We start from the raw sequence: 17757 nt of genomic DNA on the forward strand, positions 1-17757 counted from the left end.
AGTTCACACATGGCGGCCTGACGGATCGTGCGTTATGCTCGGCTCACATCACCATCTTAAAATGTATTAAAAACGTGTTATCTGTGAATAAATCCCTGTCTGTGTAAACACAAACCCACAGTTTACTTCTAGAAAGTATTAGTGACCTATTGTAATACAACGCCGCAAAATCAGATGAAAGAGACCTTGCAAAGCTATACTCAGTAGTACATGCCTCAAGATTAAAATTGAATTCCCAGCCATCCTACGTATTGTAATATTGTTAGCAGACCTTTACAAATGTCTCAAATCAGAGGGTTTATGACATCAGTCCCTGAACCAGACAATGATTACATGCTGAAGTAAATTGAACAATTCTCAACAGAGGACTCTTGCCAAAATAAAGCCCAGCTGTTCATCGACTCAAACATCATAGACAGTTCACTGTCGAATAGATAAAGTCTATGAGACGTTGTTTGGACACACAAAGGCCTTAAAATGCTTCCTAGATGTTTGTGATCTGCATAGATTGGTGTTTCAGGAAACACATCAATTATTAAGCTGCAGAATTGAGGAGAGAGAAAAAGGCGCCCATCCCTTATCCACAGCATCAGCTCCCTTAGGAACATCTACCTCATGTTCACGAGCTAAAAGCTAAAGCCTTCTAAGATCAAGCCGTGTTTACTACCTACAGTAGTTTACTTCATTGATGCAAATGGATCCACTGCAAGACAGTAAAAGATTTCTCTCAAGGCTCCAGGAAGAACGTACAATCAAACGCAGCCTTAAATGTAATGTTTGAAGTATAGCTCAGGGAATTCTTATTTATCTCGAGAAGAACAGATGTGTATCGTGTTAACATGTTGACATCCGAGTTCACGTGTTTCCATTTCTATCTGACAACATTCTTCTGATCCCAGCTCAACACTTTGGCTCCGACTGTAAACGCATTGATCTGTTTGTTTGAGCATCCCGACCAGTTCAACAAAGTAACATTAGCTTAGCCGGGGCGGGGTCATGGGTTTCCCTTAGAAAACAAAAGTATATGGGATTATACTGGAAAATATAATGCGATATATTAAAAACTACATTACTGTGTATATGAAATAATACATTGCCATATATTTGAACCAACTGATGACATAATACTTATGTAAGTATGAAAAATCCTAATGTTTTATTCTAAATATTGTACAATGTATTATTCTATATTTATTTAAAATGCATATGAAATGATTTAATATATTGACATTTAATATTAAGGAAAATATATTTTCTTTGTGTAAGGATTGATTGACCAAAGAAAGTAAGATGAGGAGTGTTTGGTCACGCTACTGGACAGAAGTGACACAATGCAACTTTAAAACCAAGTAAACTTGGATTTAAATCACTGTTGTAAAAAAATCAACTGCTTTAAACAAAAACATTGTAAAATACATTCAAGGACAACGGAATTGTCAACGGGAAACAGAACAATGGATTCAGCAAACACGTTAATGGTTTTAGGTGTACTGCTAAAAATGTAAAAGCTGTCAGTGAATAAGGAATTAAATACCATGTGTGAAGAACAACTTCGAAGGATTAGTGATGGTATTTTACACTGGTAAAGAGTTACACTTATGGCAGGGGTCTAGTATGAGGTTCACTGTGGAGGACAGACAAGAGAATCTAGTTGGGGGAGCAGGAAACAGTGAGAAACGTCTCTTAGGAATGCCTGGCATCCTGGCCAACATGATGGTCGGGATAAGATGACCATTATGGGGGACCGTCAGTCCTGAAAGCCCGACACACCACAATTCAAGCTCTGTCATCAGCCACTAGCTCCACAAGTGTCCATTTCACTCACGAGTGGGAAAGGAGGCACCGTTTGACAGAGATTAGGCACGCCTGCATCAGACCAGCATAAATGCAGAAGTCTTGTCTACAGAATGACAAAACTATTTCACGGGTCATGAATCCTTATTTGAGAACACTGAGGGATCTATATAACTCTGGTAAAAGGTTAAGGGGTTATGGGTCTCATAACACTAAAGCTTAAATGCCCTCCAGTCCTGTAATGTACTAAAACTTTTAAGATATGACTTAAGTTTAAAAACTGTTCCTAAACTGAACCCTCAAAGAAAAAACACAGGTGAGATGTATCAGATATCTCATTTATTTCTCCTTGACACCAATTAGATTAAATGGAGAGATAAATTAAACTTTTGCATAAGTCTGCTGTGCCTGCATCTCAGATATTTCTCCTGAGATCTGGAGAAACCAAGAGATCTCATCTCAAGATATCTCTCAAATGTCACCAATAGGTTTACGAAACAAAAATTATGGGAATATACTTGAAAATATACATTTCCATGTGTTGGAGTCAAGTGCTTATATTTTTCAATATATGAAACGTTGCAATGTTGTGTATTGCTATATATTACTCTTAAAATGGATGTGTTATTTTTTTAAAACAAGTTGTGTAATAAGTTACACAAAGCATTAATGTGTTGTCCTTAACTGAACACAAAATGTTTTTAGAGTGTAACATATTAAAAATGTGTTATTCTTCACATTTATTTAATCATACATTAAATGATTTAATATATTGACAGTTAATATTTAGGACTATATATTTTTGCCTAAGGGCAAAAGACCTCAATGATGTTACAAACTGAGCTCAAGTTTGCCAATTCTACAATCAGAAGTCAACATTGTTAAGGATTATAAAACATCTCTGATCAAATTTACCTAATTACACATAAATTATTAGTGACTATGAAAACAGACACTTTTCTAGTTCATATACAGTTTCTAGTTCAAGTCAAAGTACATCATCATCTTTTATCTTGCTGCCAAAGAAACCCCAGATACAATTTTATGATCCATATCTGCTGCCAGACTCCGGCATAATCCCATTTCTATATTTAGTTAAGATAAGGAGAAACATGCTCATGTTCACATTATAAAGGCGTTACAGTCTGAAATCCTTCTCAGCTGTGTGTTTGTGAAGAACACTCCCCACCCTTCTCACCATCTCTACAGTGAGTGTGTTTGAGACATCTGTGTAATTACTGTACGTACAACCAAATTCACATCACATTCAACTTAACTTAAACATTGTCACAACTTAGCTTGCAAATACAAGGTTATTCATGGTGAAGTGTGTTTAATGTTTACTGTAGTTTCATTCCTGTTTGGCTACGCGGTTCTGACATGTCAAGTTCTGGATCCAGATTAAAAGATTACTTTGATGACCCTGCTTTTTCACACCCAAAACCATGGCATTTCCTTTTTTACAGTTGATTTAAATGTGTTTCTTGAAACAGCAAACATATATCAAAATACTTGCATTATATGGACTCTCTGTCCTCCCCTTCTGAGATAATGCCATTATCAGATTCTTTATTGAGTGCATTAAGGACTATTATGGCATACCTCATATAATGTACTTTTGAAAGAAACAAAAATTTTAAAAAGCAAAACAATATGAGACAATGCATATTATTCTAGAGACTAAACATCGGCTTAAGCAGGTTTGTTTCCTTTAGACTTCTTTGTCTTTCCTCAGGCTTATGAAATTTAACACATCCTTAAAGCTGCACTGCAACGATGTGTCAAGCATTCTGACTTATGTAAAACGGGATGTCTTCTCATGCTTAACATGGTCAATTTGTCAAAAAACGAGTTGGGCGTATTTAGCAGTATTTATCTGCTCGATACACTCCCCCAGCGATCATACAGGTTTCTGAATGTTTTTTTTGAAGATATGAAACTGTTTTGTGACAACGTTACAAAACGTTTGTTGACAAAGGGTGCTCAAGTGCTTTGGTTTCATCCTACCCCTCCCCCCGCACGTGCCGTATGTTTTCGGAAACAATCGTAAAATTGTATCTATCTTTTATAAATGTGATCAAGCACAATACTCTTCGAATATATAAAGTATGCGATACTACTCTATAGGTACTCAACATTTATATAAGATTGGCAGAAGCCCTGTGTGTTACGCCCGCTTTAATCTAACACTCACAGCCTTGTGATTATTAGAAATTGAACATACAGCTGTGTTTTTCACATTTTTATTGAAAGACAACGTTGTAACTTCAGTCAGCTGATCAGTAATGTAAAACTCATCCAAACCATCTTCACAAGATGATCCAAAGCTCTGTTCAAGAGCACATACTTGATAAATTGGTTCAAAACACCAGAAAAACAAGCTGATAACAATTCCGGTTTGTGTAACTGCCTTCAAATTGAGCATGAAACCATAACTGATCAAATCTGACCACTGACAGCAAATATACAACAGCATCAGACAGCATAAAAAGCGGCACTTGCAAACATTGAAAGTAGTTTAGGCTCAGAAGTCTTCAAATATTACCTCCCAACAAAATCGTCTAAATTAATCCAAACTAAACAAACTTAGATCAGACCTTTTAAGATAAATAATTGTCTAAAAAGTTAATGTATCATGCTCTTGGCTGTTTGCATTCAGTTTTTACGCCACCCAAGTGTCAAACCGCAGACAGGAGTGGCATGAAGCGACTGATTTTAAACCACATCTGCAAATGATATTGATATGAAAAGATCCCTTAAAACAACTCTCAAAGAAGTCCATAAATCATGTCATGAAGGAATGCCTGTTAAGTAGGAAAATCGCCATATACTGTGGCACATAAACTGTGAACCTTTCATTGTGTCTAACACAAAAAAACAGCAATAAACTGATTTGTCCTTGAGCAGATAAGCAAATCTATTCCAATATACTGTACATGCACCACACATAACAATTATCCATCAGACTGTACATGTATAATGCAATACTTTATCAGAAGATGTAGCACGATATGAAGGGTTCTGTAGTGAGGTAATGCAGACGGGGAGCAGAATGTAAGAGGCAGTTACATTATGGCACAGGGCCAAAAGTGAGCAGATTATAGTTCCTCTGAGTTCTTCTGCACAGCCTCCAGACCTCCAGAACAAGAGCTGCATTCAGGCCTACAGAGTTCCCCGAGGGCAATCCTGTGGGTCTGAACCATTTTCGTAAATTGTAGAATTCAGTCTCTCACCAGACTGTTTCCTCTTACCACTACAGTAGATGATCTGGAGGATGAATTAAACGGCATCATCTTTACACCGGATGCGACGCGACAAGAGACAATGGAACGCATTAAAAACCATTTCCATATTCAATTTTGTCTACACCGGACGTGGCGCAGTGCGGCACGACAATACGAAAAGGTGTAGACAAGGTGTTTGTCTGGATCCTCACAGGAAATGTCTAGCTTTCTTAAAGGAACAGTACTCATGCAAACTGAAAAAAAGCTGTTAAAGAAAGCGGTTAAAGCTGTTTTTTGTAAAAGCAAATAACAAAAAAATCTATAACATAATATCATGGCAACATACTGTATCATGAACATGTTTTTATAAATTGTGTAATCATACACTCCCCGATTGATCTATTAAAACAATCAGGCTGAATCAATGAGTCATAAGTGAATCAGGAAGGCAGAGGTTGAGTCAGTTGTGTCAGAGAATGAATGGATGTGCGTTTATGGCTCAATGCTTAGCAGAAGAGGTGTTGTGGGGGGTTAAGGAGGGAAGGGGTGTGTGAAACCCGAATATGAACGGATACTGTGATCCATTCAATGCCAGGTGTGTGCAGCTGTTTGCCAGACCTCACTACAGAACAGAACGGGTGAAAGCAGAAGGTTATGAGAACCTCCACTGAGATCCCAGGTCAATTTTAATGACATCAAACAGCTTTAGCTGCACTTCAAAGATAAAAACATTCTTGATGGCTATTTTAGTCTTGTATTTCAAAAAACCTATACCGAATAAGAAAATAAAAAACATCACAGGACAACCTTCATTCAGACACCTGTCCTATCTTTATGTGTTAGAAGAGAACCATCCAGACAAATAAAGTGTGGCACAAGCTACTTTTCTTTCTTAACTCCACTGTAGCTTTAATCATCTGATTTCTATTATTTGGTGTCCTGGCTAGAACTAAACAACTGCTGCTAATAATATTGATATATTTTAGAAAGCTCTCACAGCTCGTATGACAATCTCCAGCAGCACAGACTGTGACACTTTCACTGGCGGTTAAACTTGTCTCCGTCTTTCCGTAGTGTAGTTAATCATGTACGTTTCCTGTTTAAAACGTTATTGTGGCTTTCTTTTTAATAACTGTTGCAATTATGCAGAAATGTATCATTTTGCAGTATTCCCTATCTTTGTCTCACTCATCTGATCCCAATGTAAGTAATTCAAGTTCACAGCGAAATGAGAATTCTGTCAACGTTTACTCACCCTCTTGTCATTTCAAACCTGAATGATTTTCTTCTGCAGAACACAAAAGAAGATATATTGAAGAATGTTGGTAACTGACTCTCATTCACTTGCATTGGTTTCGTGTATATACAATAGGGTGGGTGCCAGCACTGTTCGGTTACCAACATATCTTCTCTCTCATTTTTAGGTGAACTATCTCTTTACATTTTTAAAGAATGTGACTAATCTCAATAAATGTGTCTGCTCATCAAAACTACAAATTATAGGAAATAGACTTTCCTCCCATCTCTTAAGTTTATATAATAACTGTTTAATAAGGGTGCAGGGCTTTTTCCAACAGCAGAGATCTGGATTTTGTCTTCCTAACCATAACAATACTGCATTATCCAGACACATATTTATAAAACACTGATATACACAGAATATCATAAGAAGGAGCCGGTTTCATCTTCTGTTATAAGGACAGATATTCAGAGTCTGGATATAGATTTATATCGGAAAAGCAATTCATAAGGCCCTAAGCGTGCAAATGATTCCTGGAAACGGAGTGGCAGGAGGCCACACTGGAGAGGCTCTAGATCTGAGCAGAGACAGAGAGTTGGATAAAGGGGATTTGACTCTGAGTTGTGCACACTGCACAGTGATTATATCCTAATAGAAGGTCAATCTATCACTCAAATAAGTCAAGGGCTCAGACCGGTGTGAATCTTGTCAACAATAAACACTGGATATGCACTGTATAATAATACACACTGCATGTGAGGTACAGAACGCAAGGCATGCGCTAATTATCATGTGACGTGAGAGGTGACCTCTGCTTCAATGTGTTGGAATTCTTTTCTGATTTGTCACGGCACAAGATTCAACTGTGTGAACTAAAAATGGGAACCCAAACGCTGAAATAGAAAAAGAATAAAGCTATAATTTCCCAGAATGCATTGTGGCATGAATAAATAATATGGTAAATTATCTTTATGGTGTTACACAAAGTCAACTGTCCTCCTCACGAAACAAGTAAAAACAATTAAAGGAATAGTTCACCCAAAAACAAAAAAATTCTGTCATCATCTACTCACCCTCGAGTTGTTTACCAAACAGTTCTTGGCCACCACTGACTACCATAGTAGGAAAAATGTAACGGTAGTCATAAGTGGCCCAGAACTGTTTCCTGTCCTACATTCTTCAAAGTATCTTCTTTTTTGCTCAACAGAACTAAGAAAATTACAAAGCAATGGTAGTCAATGGTGGCCAAGAACTGTTTGGTTAAAAGCATCTTAATTTGTGTTCATCAGAAAAAAAAAGATGAAACAAGTGGAAAAAATGATGTAAAAAATATTTTTTTGGGATGAATTATCCATTTATCTTCTGTGAATATGTGTGAGAAATTCTTGTTGCCTCAAGTAAGATTCTTTGAACGCAGCTTTCTGTCAGCATAACTGTTAATAAATTAGAGAAATTATGGTAGAGAATGAAAAAACGTTCTTTAATTTCCACAACATTCACTAGTGTCTTTTCCCTAACCTATAACCCACACAGACCGGCAACAGTTTTAATCTCAATAGTGCTGAGATCTAACATAAATGGATTGGAACAAACTAACAGAGTTACATAAACATTTCATAAGGAATAGACTTTTTGAAATCTGACATATTTCAACAGTAGCCCTTCCAAGTGGACTTCCTTACTTCCTTTGGACAATTAAGAGCATATCTGTTCTACATTATTTCGTAAGAGTAAATGCACATAAACCTCATCTTTGAGAGTCCAGACAAAGAGTATAACCTTTAATCCTAAATTACATGGCGTCAAGAAAGGTACATTGTTTATTCATCTGGTAAATTGTAAAGATCCAAGTCTCTTTATGACCCAATGAGGGAAGCATCTCTTTATACCCTGCACATAAAAACAGCTCCACTCACAGAAGCTTTGTATAATTTGTATAAATTCACACATGCCACGTTGCAGCCAGTCAAAATCTATGTCTACACTATGTACAGCTGCACAAGACTTAAAAAGCACTACATGGCACCACACCATACTACCAGAAAAAGTTCACATGTAAACATGGAACTTGGAAATGTGCCCCCCAAAGGAGAGGCAAAAATCTGAGCAAGCAATAAAAAGTAGAGAGTGAGATTATAATTTAGTTTAATAGCAGTTTAATATATATTTTGTCTGTTTTGTACTGGGCTCAGTTCAAGCCGGAATTGTTATTCTACAATGGCTCTGACTATGGGCTACTCTTCCCAGATAGAAATCAATAATAGGTTATGATGACCTAATATTATATTCCACTAAAATGGAGTAAATACAATAAGTGCTGTGCACAGAACAACCAGAAACACACCAGGGACAGTCCTGGGCAAATGAATACAAACAAAATCTGATACACAGATTTTATTTATTTATCTTCTTACCTATATTGGCTTTGATTGTTTCTTCCGGAAAAGCGAAGGATAAATGACCCGTTTTATCTAAATCAGTTTCTTTGGTAATTGATTTATTAAACTCAAAACAAGCCATCATTTGTGTCTATAAATATGAGACCGTATCGAAAACAACAGAAGGATGTGAACCCGACGATCTGAACCAGAGATACACGACAATGTGTAGGACAGGATACCAGCTACTCTGGAGAAGGAGGAAAGCACCAGACTATAACAGGAGATCAGTACAATAAGGAAAATAAGAATGGGTGTCAACTGAAGAGGACGTGATTAAGATAAAGAATAAGAAAAACGAAGAAAGCGTGAGGAAGTTTTCCCCAGATGGGGAGATAAAAGGAAGAATGTCACACTATGAACTCATACTTCATTCAGCAGATGCTTGGAAACAAAGAAAATGCCATTTGTGAGGATGTACTGTATCCTTTCAAGTACACCCTCACTTCAATCTCTACAGAAAATGTATGGCACTGCAACATACATTCAAAGCAGTGTTTCAAGTAACAATCCAGTGACTAATTACAGATTATCTTGTGATACTTAAAATTATGATCTAACTATAGTCTCGAGGTCTGTGAAGAGAATGACTCAGAGCTCTTTCTCTTTTGACTTAGAAAGCGCCTCCAGTTAAGGAGATAAGTCTATCTAATATGGACAGACAGGTTATTTCGGAAACCTTACATATTCACACCAAAAATAATAAATTTGTGAACTTCAAAAAAGTGGGTTTATTTTTGCATATGGGGTGTTTGTAAAGTAACATGCTGCTTAATCCGATCGTATACCTTTCAGATCCTGACTGCTGCACAATCAATTAATAAGCTTTAACGCATTTGGCAGACGCAATTTATTTTGCATTATACTATACATTGGTATGAGAGCCTCTTCAATCCCTGGACTGGAACCCATGACCTCGGCATTTCTAACACCACGCTCTAACCACTGAGCTACTGGTAGGCATATAATGTCTGAAATAATTCTATAACGCTCTGAAGTGCGATTTAAAACACAATTTTCCATAAAAAGTGTTATTTCATTGCATTCGATTACAAAGCATTTTAACTGTTAATACCTTAGATGGACCATGAATTGTGTTAACCTGTACAGTGCAAAAGCATTATATGCGTTACAACATCCTCATGAGTGCAGAAACGCGCATCAAACTCATTACAACAAGACCTCTCCATAAACTTTCCTCGTGGCTATTTATACCTGACATTGGCGTGCTGGATGAAACCTTCGACTTACTTTTACAAGTGAGGAGGTGAAGTCCAGCGACCAGCAGAGCGACGTAACGGGGATCCATGTTCGTCCGCGCTCGAGCCTTGCGTCTGATGCGTGCGAGACCGACAGAGTCTCTATAGATGAGCAGCAGAGAGGGCAGATGTTCACAGAGACCGCGCGTAAAGTGCGCACAGACCTGGAGGAGGGGCCTTGTGGGCTGCGCCCTACTACACGCCTTACAAAACTAATGCACTTATATGGATCAAATAAAGTCGAATTTATTTACATTTATCCTATGATACATGTAGTATTAAGAGTACTAAACATGAAGTAAGATTTTCATTATCATATATCAGATATGGAGCTGTGCTTGACCGATGTTTATTTTGAGAACGCAACAGGGCCATGGAGCCTGATGCATTCCAGCCAGAGCTTTCTATATTTATCAAGGGTCATTATAAATGCCATTGTTCTTTCTAATGAGGCTTTTAGTAGGCTTACTACATTTACTTTATTTGAGAGGTCCAGCCTCAGTGGATGAAAAACAGATTCAGTTGGCTCCTAATACGATCATCTTTGCAATTGACTGCCACTGAGAACTAATCACAAGACAAACTAAGGGATATGTGTTTGAAAATAGGCTGAAGATTTCCTGTGAGAATATCAAGTCTAGAATCCGTTTGACATGGTTTAATTCTTTACATGATCAACTAAATCAAATCCTGAGATTCTCAGTTTCAATTTCAGTGCTTAATATGATCAAATCAGGGTGATATGTAGGTGGGTCATTGACTGTAGTCTGTGAATATGATGACAGCTGTGTTCAGGAGGCCTCAGGTAATGTTTGCACACCTGGAGGAGAGCACAAGTGAGCCGATGTTCTAGTGACTACATATTCAGATGATCTCATATTATACAGCATGTTAAATGAGATGTTTCTCTGTATAACGGAGGTTAACAAATTTGTTAGGATAAAATTATATCTTTTTTATAAAACACATTCTTTATTGTATACTCCTGTGTCTTTTACTGTCCATTACAGTACCTATAATAGACTAGAACAGAATTTCTGTATTTCTGAATGTAAATGTTGCTGTGTTAGATAGCAAAGGTTTACTTCTCAAACATTTGACAAAACATTTTGGGCATTTTAAAGTTATTTCGGAATAAGCATTTTTAAAACAAATAATCATATACTTCAGTTTTGCTCTCGCATGGTACTAAGCCTGTTGATCCGGGTGGATTGCTTGCATACAGCATTTTATAAAACACCCGTCTGGGTAATGTGGCCTATGAGTCTGTAACGGCCCAGCGCGTTAGCGGCCCACCGGGAATACACCTGGTACGCCAGATGGCCAGTCCGCCCCTGTCTGTAAGTCACATGACTTAAACCCTATTGTATGTGAAGACATTTTGAAGTGCAATTCCTGTTGTCCTCACGTTCATATTCTACAAATAACACTAGAAGGAAAAAACACTCTTCACTTACTGACATAATTCACAATACTTCAAGTTTTGGGTATGCTTCCAGGTATCCGAAGGTTTAACGTTCTAATCCCATTTCTAAAACTAACTGTTGCGAGTATAATGTTTGATTCTATACAATTGTTGGTCTTCCTGTTGTATTTTATTGTGTTTCATCTTACAATCACGTCTAACAATGCCTTAACTTCAAATATTTGCTGTTTGCAGCTCTTGGCCACTTCAGACATCACGCAGTGTCTCTACTGATAATGATAAATCGTCAACCACGAATTGGATTCTTCAAGTGGCGGAAAGAACCCTGCCTTAGCCTCCATGACAGTTAGGAGGAAGGAAATAGGAAAAAGTCATTCTTTCCATGCTGGACCCTGGGGAAAGTTTTTTGGAGTCGTCAGCTTGAATGAGAGGGACTATTGTCTGTGGAACACAGGGGTGGTGGCTGTAAACGTCAGAAGGGTGAAGGGGCTCAAGGGCAACGATATTTAGGGTCCCACAGTATGTGCATACAAATTCTTCACAAAAACAGGGATTGTTTCAGAAAGCCACTGACATCAATGCTCTTCATCGTGGCATAAGGCTGTTGCTATGCTGATGTGAAGATATAAATAACTTAGTGTTTGTCCTGGTCTTTTGGGAACTTTTGGTAAACACAAGAATCCATGAATATGAATCTTGTTGAATCTTCATGAAATTTGCTGATTCCTGTGGCTTGAATAAGCTACATTTGGCTGAGATTCACTGTTTTACCACTAAGGTTAATTTCTTAATTTCTATCTTTTGGGCATGAAGTTGATAGGGAAGGATCACATAGGAAAACTAATTTTAACAATCTAAGAATCCATGGGACTGGCAACGTCAATGTATCAATATTTTCTCTACCCCATCAATCCTTCCTTTTATCATTCTTAGTAAGAACAGCGTTGAAGTTGGATGGAGTCTGTGGGTTGCTGTGGTATGTGGGGCCATAGGTTGTGACCAGACTGCACACCAGTGGTTTCTACAGTTTAGAGTTTGAGTTTTCCCATAGAAACATCACTGAATCAAGTCTGTTTCTGAATAACTATTAATAGTTCTTCTATATTTCTTTGGCGAAATTTCTGAGTCAACAGATACCAGATGCAAGTTAAAAAGTAGTTTACCCAAAAATGTAAATTCTGTAATCATTTGCTGAGCCAGGTTTCATTTGATCTCATTTTTGGATAAACAAAGCTGTTAGTTTCAGGAGCATTTTATATCCTTGTAGACCCTAAAAGGAGACATTAGGCAGGATGTCCTTGCTGCTCTTTTTCATAAGATGAAAGTGACCAAAGTTACAAAAATGTGTTAATCACAAACATTTTGAGTTGTTATTCTTTGAAAAAGTTATTCCCCATAGCTCATTCCTTTGATGTGATATGCACATATTCAAATGGCACGCTTCTTCATTTTGTGATACACAGATAAAACACATGTTTGTAACAACATGAGGCTGTTATATGATTCATTTTTTAGATAAAGAAAGTCAAACAAGCAATAAATAAATAACTAAATCTGAGAATAAAGAATCAACCTAACAATAAAAATATGCTGTGTGGACGTTAACGTAAACGGTTTGTCCTATCACCTACAAGTATCATCATATTTGAGAGGGAAAATATGTTTTCTTAAGAAATGGGCAGATGTAAAAAATTAACAGTGTAGCAGTAACTGACAAATTGACCTTTTGTTGCAATTTGGGGAAAATGTGAGCAGAGATACGCATTTCCCTTATTGCTCAAGGTTGCAAGGAACTTAAAAAACACTTAAGGTTATGGACTCGTCAGTTTAATAGTCTGGAAGTGACCAGTTGAAGTGCAAAAACAGCAGCCGTATTTTGCTTTATTCTCCCGAAGGAAATCTGTCAAAAGAAAAGAATCCTCCAAGGCTTTGTTATTTTCAAATGGGGGCTCAGATCAGCATAGTTTGTTTGTTTTCCCAAGAGACCTTAGCCGAGAATGTGTACTTGGCCTCAAGCGGAGGTTAAATCCCTCACAATGTTTACCAGAGAAACGAAGAAAATGTGTGTACAATAAAGAAAGAAAGAACAACAGAAACTGATAACACTAAATATTGCATGACAATCTTCAAAATCGTGTTTCTGCGCAGTCTGAGTGGCGTGTTGATGCGCTTCAAACATTTTTGTGTTTTGTTGTGAGGCGGAAGCAACGGACTAAAACAGCTAGAGAGAAGCACGGCATTTTATTCAAATAATAACCGCAAGAAACATTTTTTCTTTGCCTTGGAGCTTCAGCAAACAACGTGACAGCTCGGCTAACACAATATACAAAGAATGAATGGCTACAGCGCTGTTCTTGGACTTTAAACATTAGCAATAAGTGAACATGCACGCTTTCTGTTTTCAAACGTAAACATCCGCTGAACAGTTCATGGCCATGTGTGAGGAGCTACTCTGCTATGCTAACCGTGTTTGAAATCTATTTTGTCTTTCGACACCATAAGGAGTGCTTTTCTCAGCGAAAGCTCAGCTATAATACGACTCGACGGGACATTTTCAGCGGTTTTCTAAGACGTCACGTTAACGTTACTTGTGATGCGAATGGGGTTGATGTTAGCTAGCTATGCTAGCAATCCTGTTTGTTTCAGATCGGTAACTACAAAACATGTTATCGTTTTTGTTTTGTAGTGGGAGAGCAACATTAAAACCACAAATCATATATTCAAATTCAGTCAACTAAGGTGATACCGAGAACATTGCACAAGAGGGAATCCTTATTATGGGTCTGTTGCACTTTGTTTTTAGTACAATTGGGAAATGCACGGATATCATTGGCCTCCTTCTGGATTTAAACTTTGTGATTGTCAGCTCAATAATTCAGCTGTTGGTGGCAGTGATCTCTTTTGTCAATAGTTTACCCATGCTACTCACAAATTCTGTGTTGGAGTGCTGGAATATCACTCTATTTTGCATAATCACAATGAGGGACGGGGTGACTGTTGTGACACACAACATGGTTGGAGGCTGGTCGCAGTTAATCGGAGGTGCACTGGAAAGCTTCAAGATGGTCGGATACCTGTCTTCGCATTTATTGTTTAGGACCAAAGAGCTTCTCCATCGTGGACTTCTGTCGGGACATGGCTTGCTACGGCAGGCCTGGGAGGGTTGTGGCATCGTGTTCAGCCTGTTGCTGTACTTCATCAACACAATCATCAACCTCCTTCTCATTGGAACACAAAATTTATATGCTGTGCTGGTCAGCATGGTGGAAGCTGTATCCTGCCCTTTGCAGAAAGCTGTTGAGTTGACATTGACTGTGCTTACTTTTCTGTACAGTACTCTTGTGGGCACCTCCATCCTTTTGTGGACACCATGCAGACTGGCCATGGAGTTCCTGGGGTCCGTGTGCCATGTCTTTGTCAGCGTGTTTCTGCTCAACTCTTACGGGCTGTTGCTCACCCTGGTCATCATTGCGAGCGCCACTGTCTACCTGAATCCTTTACTCGCTCGACAAGGAGCTTTGCATGTTGTCAATTACATTAACACAGTACCCATCCTTCAGCGACTCCGTTGGACAGTGCACCGTCTCAGAGTGCTTGAGAGGAACGTGTGGCGGCGACTTGCCTGGCATCGCAGTCGGATAAGCCTCTGGGGGGTGGCTGCACGAAGAGAAGCTGGCATGGCTGTGGACAGGGAGGGTGGACAACCAGAGCCTCACCAAGAGCAGCGAGAACCTCAAGCTGGGGGAGACCAGGCGGCGGAGGATGCACCCCAAGATGTCCAGCAAGTGGATGAACCTCTCGACCTTCCTCTCCCCAGTTCCAGTACTCACAGGCCCCTGCGGAATTGTCTCTCTGAGGAGAGTTGCAAAGGCCCTCCGACTGAAAACCTACTGACGCTTTTACAGGAGCAGGAGGAGAGGAAGAAATGTGTTATTTGTCAGGACAGCACTAAGACTGTTGTGCTGCTACCTTGTCGTCACTTGTGCTTGTGTAGAGTCTGCACCAACATTTTGCTGACCCAACCCATCTACCAACACAACTGCCCTCTTTGTCGCCACATGATACTACAGACCATGGACGTGTATATCTGATGGACTTGTTTACTAGTCTGTTTTTGTCTCAGGTTTTTTGAGCAGCACTGCTCTTGATGGAGAAGTTTTTTTCTGTCAAAATCTATTTTTTTTCTTCATTCCACTAATGACTTATCTCTACTATTGATTGTGTATAGATTAAATATGCTTTTATAGATTCAGATATGATTGTGATGTTGAGGCTGACAACTTTGACAGTGGTTTATGTTTTTATACTCGCTGTCATTTCTCATAATCCGCTTTTGTATCAACACTATTTTTGTCATATGGTCTGAAATGCTGTGCATATTACATGAATGTAAGGTTTGTATTAAACAAACGCTGGTATAGTTGTGAAAGTTTTTGTGCAATATGGTCTGAAATGCTGTGCATACTTTCGGTTTGGGAGAACATTTGTATGCTACAATAGATAGAAATGTACAATCCTTAAATAATCCTTACAAAATGAATTGTATGCTTCAATCTTTCCTAACTGTACAAAGGTTTAATGGAAACAACATACTGATTGGTTATAATTTCTGAGAATTGTATGTGCATTTTGCTTTTCCTTCCTTGTAATCATTCCACTAAAACTGTTTTGTACACTTATTGTGACTGTATGAGTCCTGCTACAACATCCTCAGACGCCATTGTACAATCTGGTAATGTGTTAGCAATTTGTGCTCTTTTTGTCATTTATTATTGAACAGCATTTAGGTTTTTTAATGGCTCTCTTAACTGCTGAAATGGTATTGATCAGCACAGTTTGAAATAGAAATTCTGTTCATTTTTTTCTTTCAAGGGATGGTAATTCAATTCTTATCCTGGCTGATTCCCACATGAGTGCTGTTTGGTAAAGAACACAGTGTCAGAAAGGCTTTTAGCTCGGCTTAGTTCAGTGAGTGTTGTTACAACTCACTAATTTGGAAAAATCTTGTTTGTTATCTGTGCATTAGAGACACAAGGTAAAGCTTTGGTCGTTCATCTTATTTGGTCTTGTCTGATACTCCAGTCTGTTTTATCACAATAGCTTTGATCCACAATTGTATTCAGAAAGGCACAAAATGCGTAAAACAATCAGGTACATTTAAAAGAGAAAAAACATTTGCAGATCCCATTCGTTCTAATACTCTTTTCACAATACTGTCCTTTCAAAAGAAGTGAAGAATATTTTTTGTACAAGACTGGATAAAGTTCCTGATCATCTTTGTCAGTGTGAGTAATGGTATTGGTTAAGATGTGCCAACCCATGGTTGGTTATACTGTCTGTTTGTTTTATGATGGTTTTCATTATGTATATTAAGCCCAGACTTATTAGTATTCTTGTACTACGGACATGTATTTTATAGGAAGGTCTCCAGTCACAGTGTTTGTAGGTACAGATGATGTCTGTCTCTTCAGCTGAATAATAGCAAAGCTATTTTCATTGACAAACAATAAACAGTATTTGACTGCTGTTGATTTTGCCTTGTTTTTAGCCCATCACAAAGCTTAAGGATCTGTTTTTCACTGGATTTGAAATACAATTTACAACAGTCAGTATGTGATTGTGATAAATTGCTCATCCCACTCATGAAACCCTCTAAAATGAGATCAGCAAGACAGTTAAATTGTGGGTGTTGTGACATTATGAACTGAAGAGTGTAATTAAACCCACTTCCTTCAGTTATTAAGTACAGGATTTAGACTTTCTCATAGACCATCACGGCAGTAGAATCCATAACGTGAAACACTGCCACAGGTTATGTATGTCAATTAAAATTGTTTGAAAAAGCACCCACCGGCTTTAAATTATAAAATCTGATTAAGGATTTGTGACACAAAACAAATAAAGTTTTTAAAAAAAGTACTGTCATTTTTAGCTAAGCATTACGTCTCCATCTCTTTTAAATTATACCTGGAGTGATTTTAGTTTACAAGACAAAATCACGTGATACACATGCCGCGTTATTCGTATCAGATTACAGGAAGGTATTACCAATGATTTTACGTGGATTAACATATAATGATTTAATTACATAATTTCCGAGACTAAATCTTTTTCATCAAGAATAATAGAAAACAAATTCACGACACAAATGCGCGGCCGTGATGCGTAAAAAACAAAAACTAAATGATTCGTAGTCGGCAGGATTCGAACCTGCGCGGGGAGACCCCAATGGATTTCTAGTCCATCGCCTTAACCACTCGGCCACGACTACTTCCTGACAACATACTGAGTTTAGTCCACAGAATCCGTCCTTTGACTAATACAGATCATGTTATACAGAATCCCTGCAAATATTATTAGTCTTCTGTTTTTGTCG

The 17757-nt window shown here is 38.1% G+C and overlaps 2 protein-coding genes and 1 non-coding gene across 4 annotated transcripts in view; 1 reads left to right on the forward strand and 2 right to left on the reverse strand.

Annotated features, from left to right (window-relative positions):
* Positions 1–10100, reverse strand: part of mcamb (melanoma cell adhesion molecule b) — a 28224-nt gene extending 18124 nt beyond the window's left edge. For both annotated transcript variants that reach the window (XM_056757540.1, XM_056757539.1), the window contains exon 1: positions 9948–10100. In XM_056757540.1, coding sequence (XP_056613518.1) covers positions 9948–10005 — 58 coding nt within the window. In that variant the 5' untranslated portion in view covers positions 10006–10100. The remainder of the gene's footprint in view (positions 1–9947) is intronic.
* A 3457-nt stretch (positions 10101–13557) lies between these two features.
* On the forward strand, positions 13558–16910 carry rnf26 (ring finger protein 26). Its single transcript, XM_056757741.1, has one exon. It carries the CDS (start codon positions 14159–14161, stop codon positions 15470–15472), a length of 1314 nt encoding a protein of 437 aa, XP_056613719.1. The 5' UTR covers positions 13558–14158; the 3' UTR covers positions 15473–16910.
* Positions 16911–17570: 660 nt separating this feature from the next.
* Positions 17571–17652, reverse strand: trnas-aga (transfer RNA serine (anticodon AGA)). The gene has a single exon. It is a non-coding gene; the product is annotated as a tRNA-Ser (tRNA).
* Positions 17653–17757: the final 105 nt, after the last annotated feature.

This window comes from Triplophysa dalaica, chromosome 9 (genome assembly GCF_015846415.1).
Source record: "Triplophysa dalaica isolate WHDGS20190420 chromosome 9, ASM1584641v1, whole genome shotgun sequence".
In the NCBI taxonomy this organism is placed as follows: Eukaryota; Metazoa; Chordata; class Actinopteri; order Cypriniformes; family Nemacheilidae; genus Triplophysa; species Triplophysa dalaica.

What these genes read in the sequence shown, in the direction of transcription:
- rnf26 (XM_056757741.1), top strand. Translation starts at nt 14,159, where the DNA reads ATGGGTCTGTTGCACTTTGTTTTTAGTACAATTGGGAAATGCACGGAT.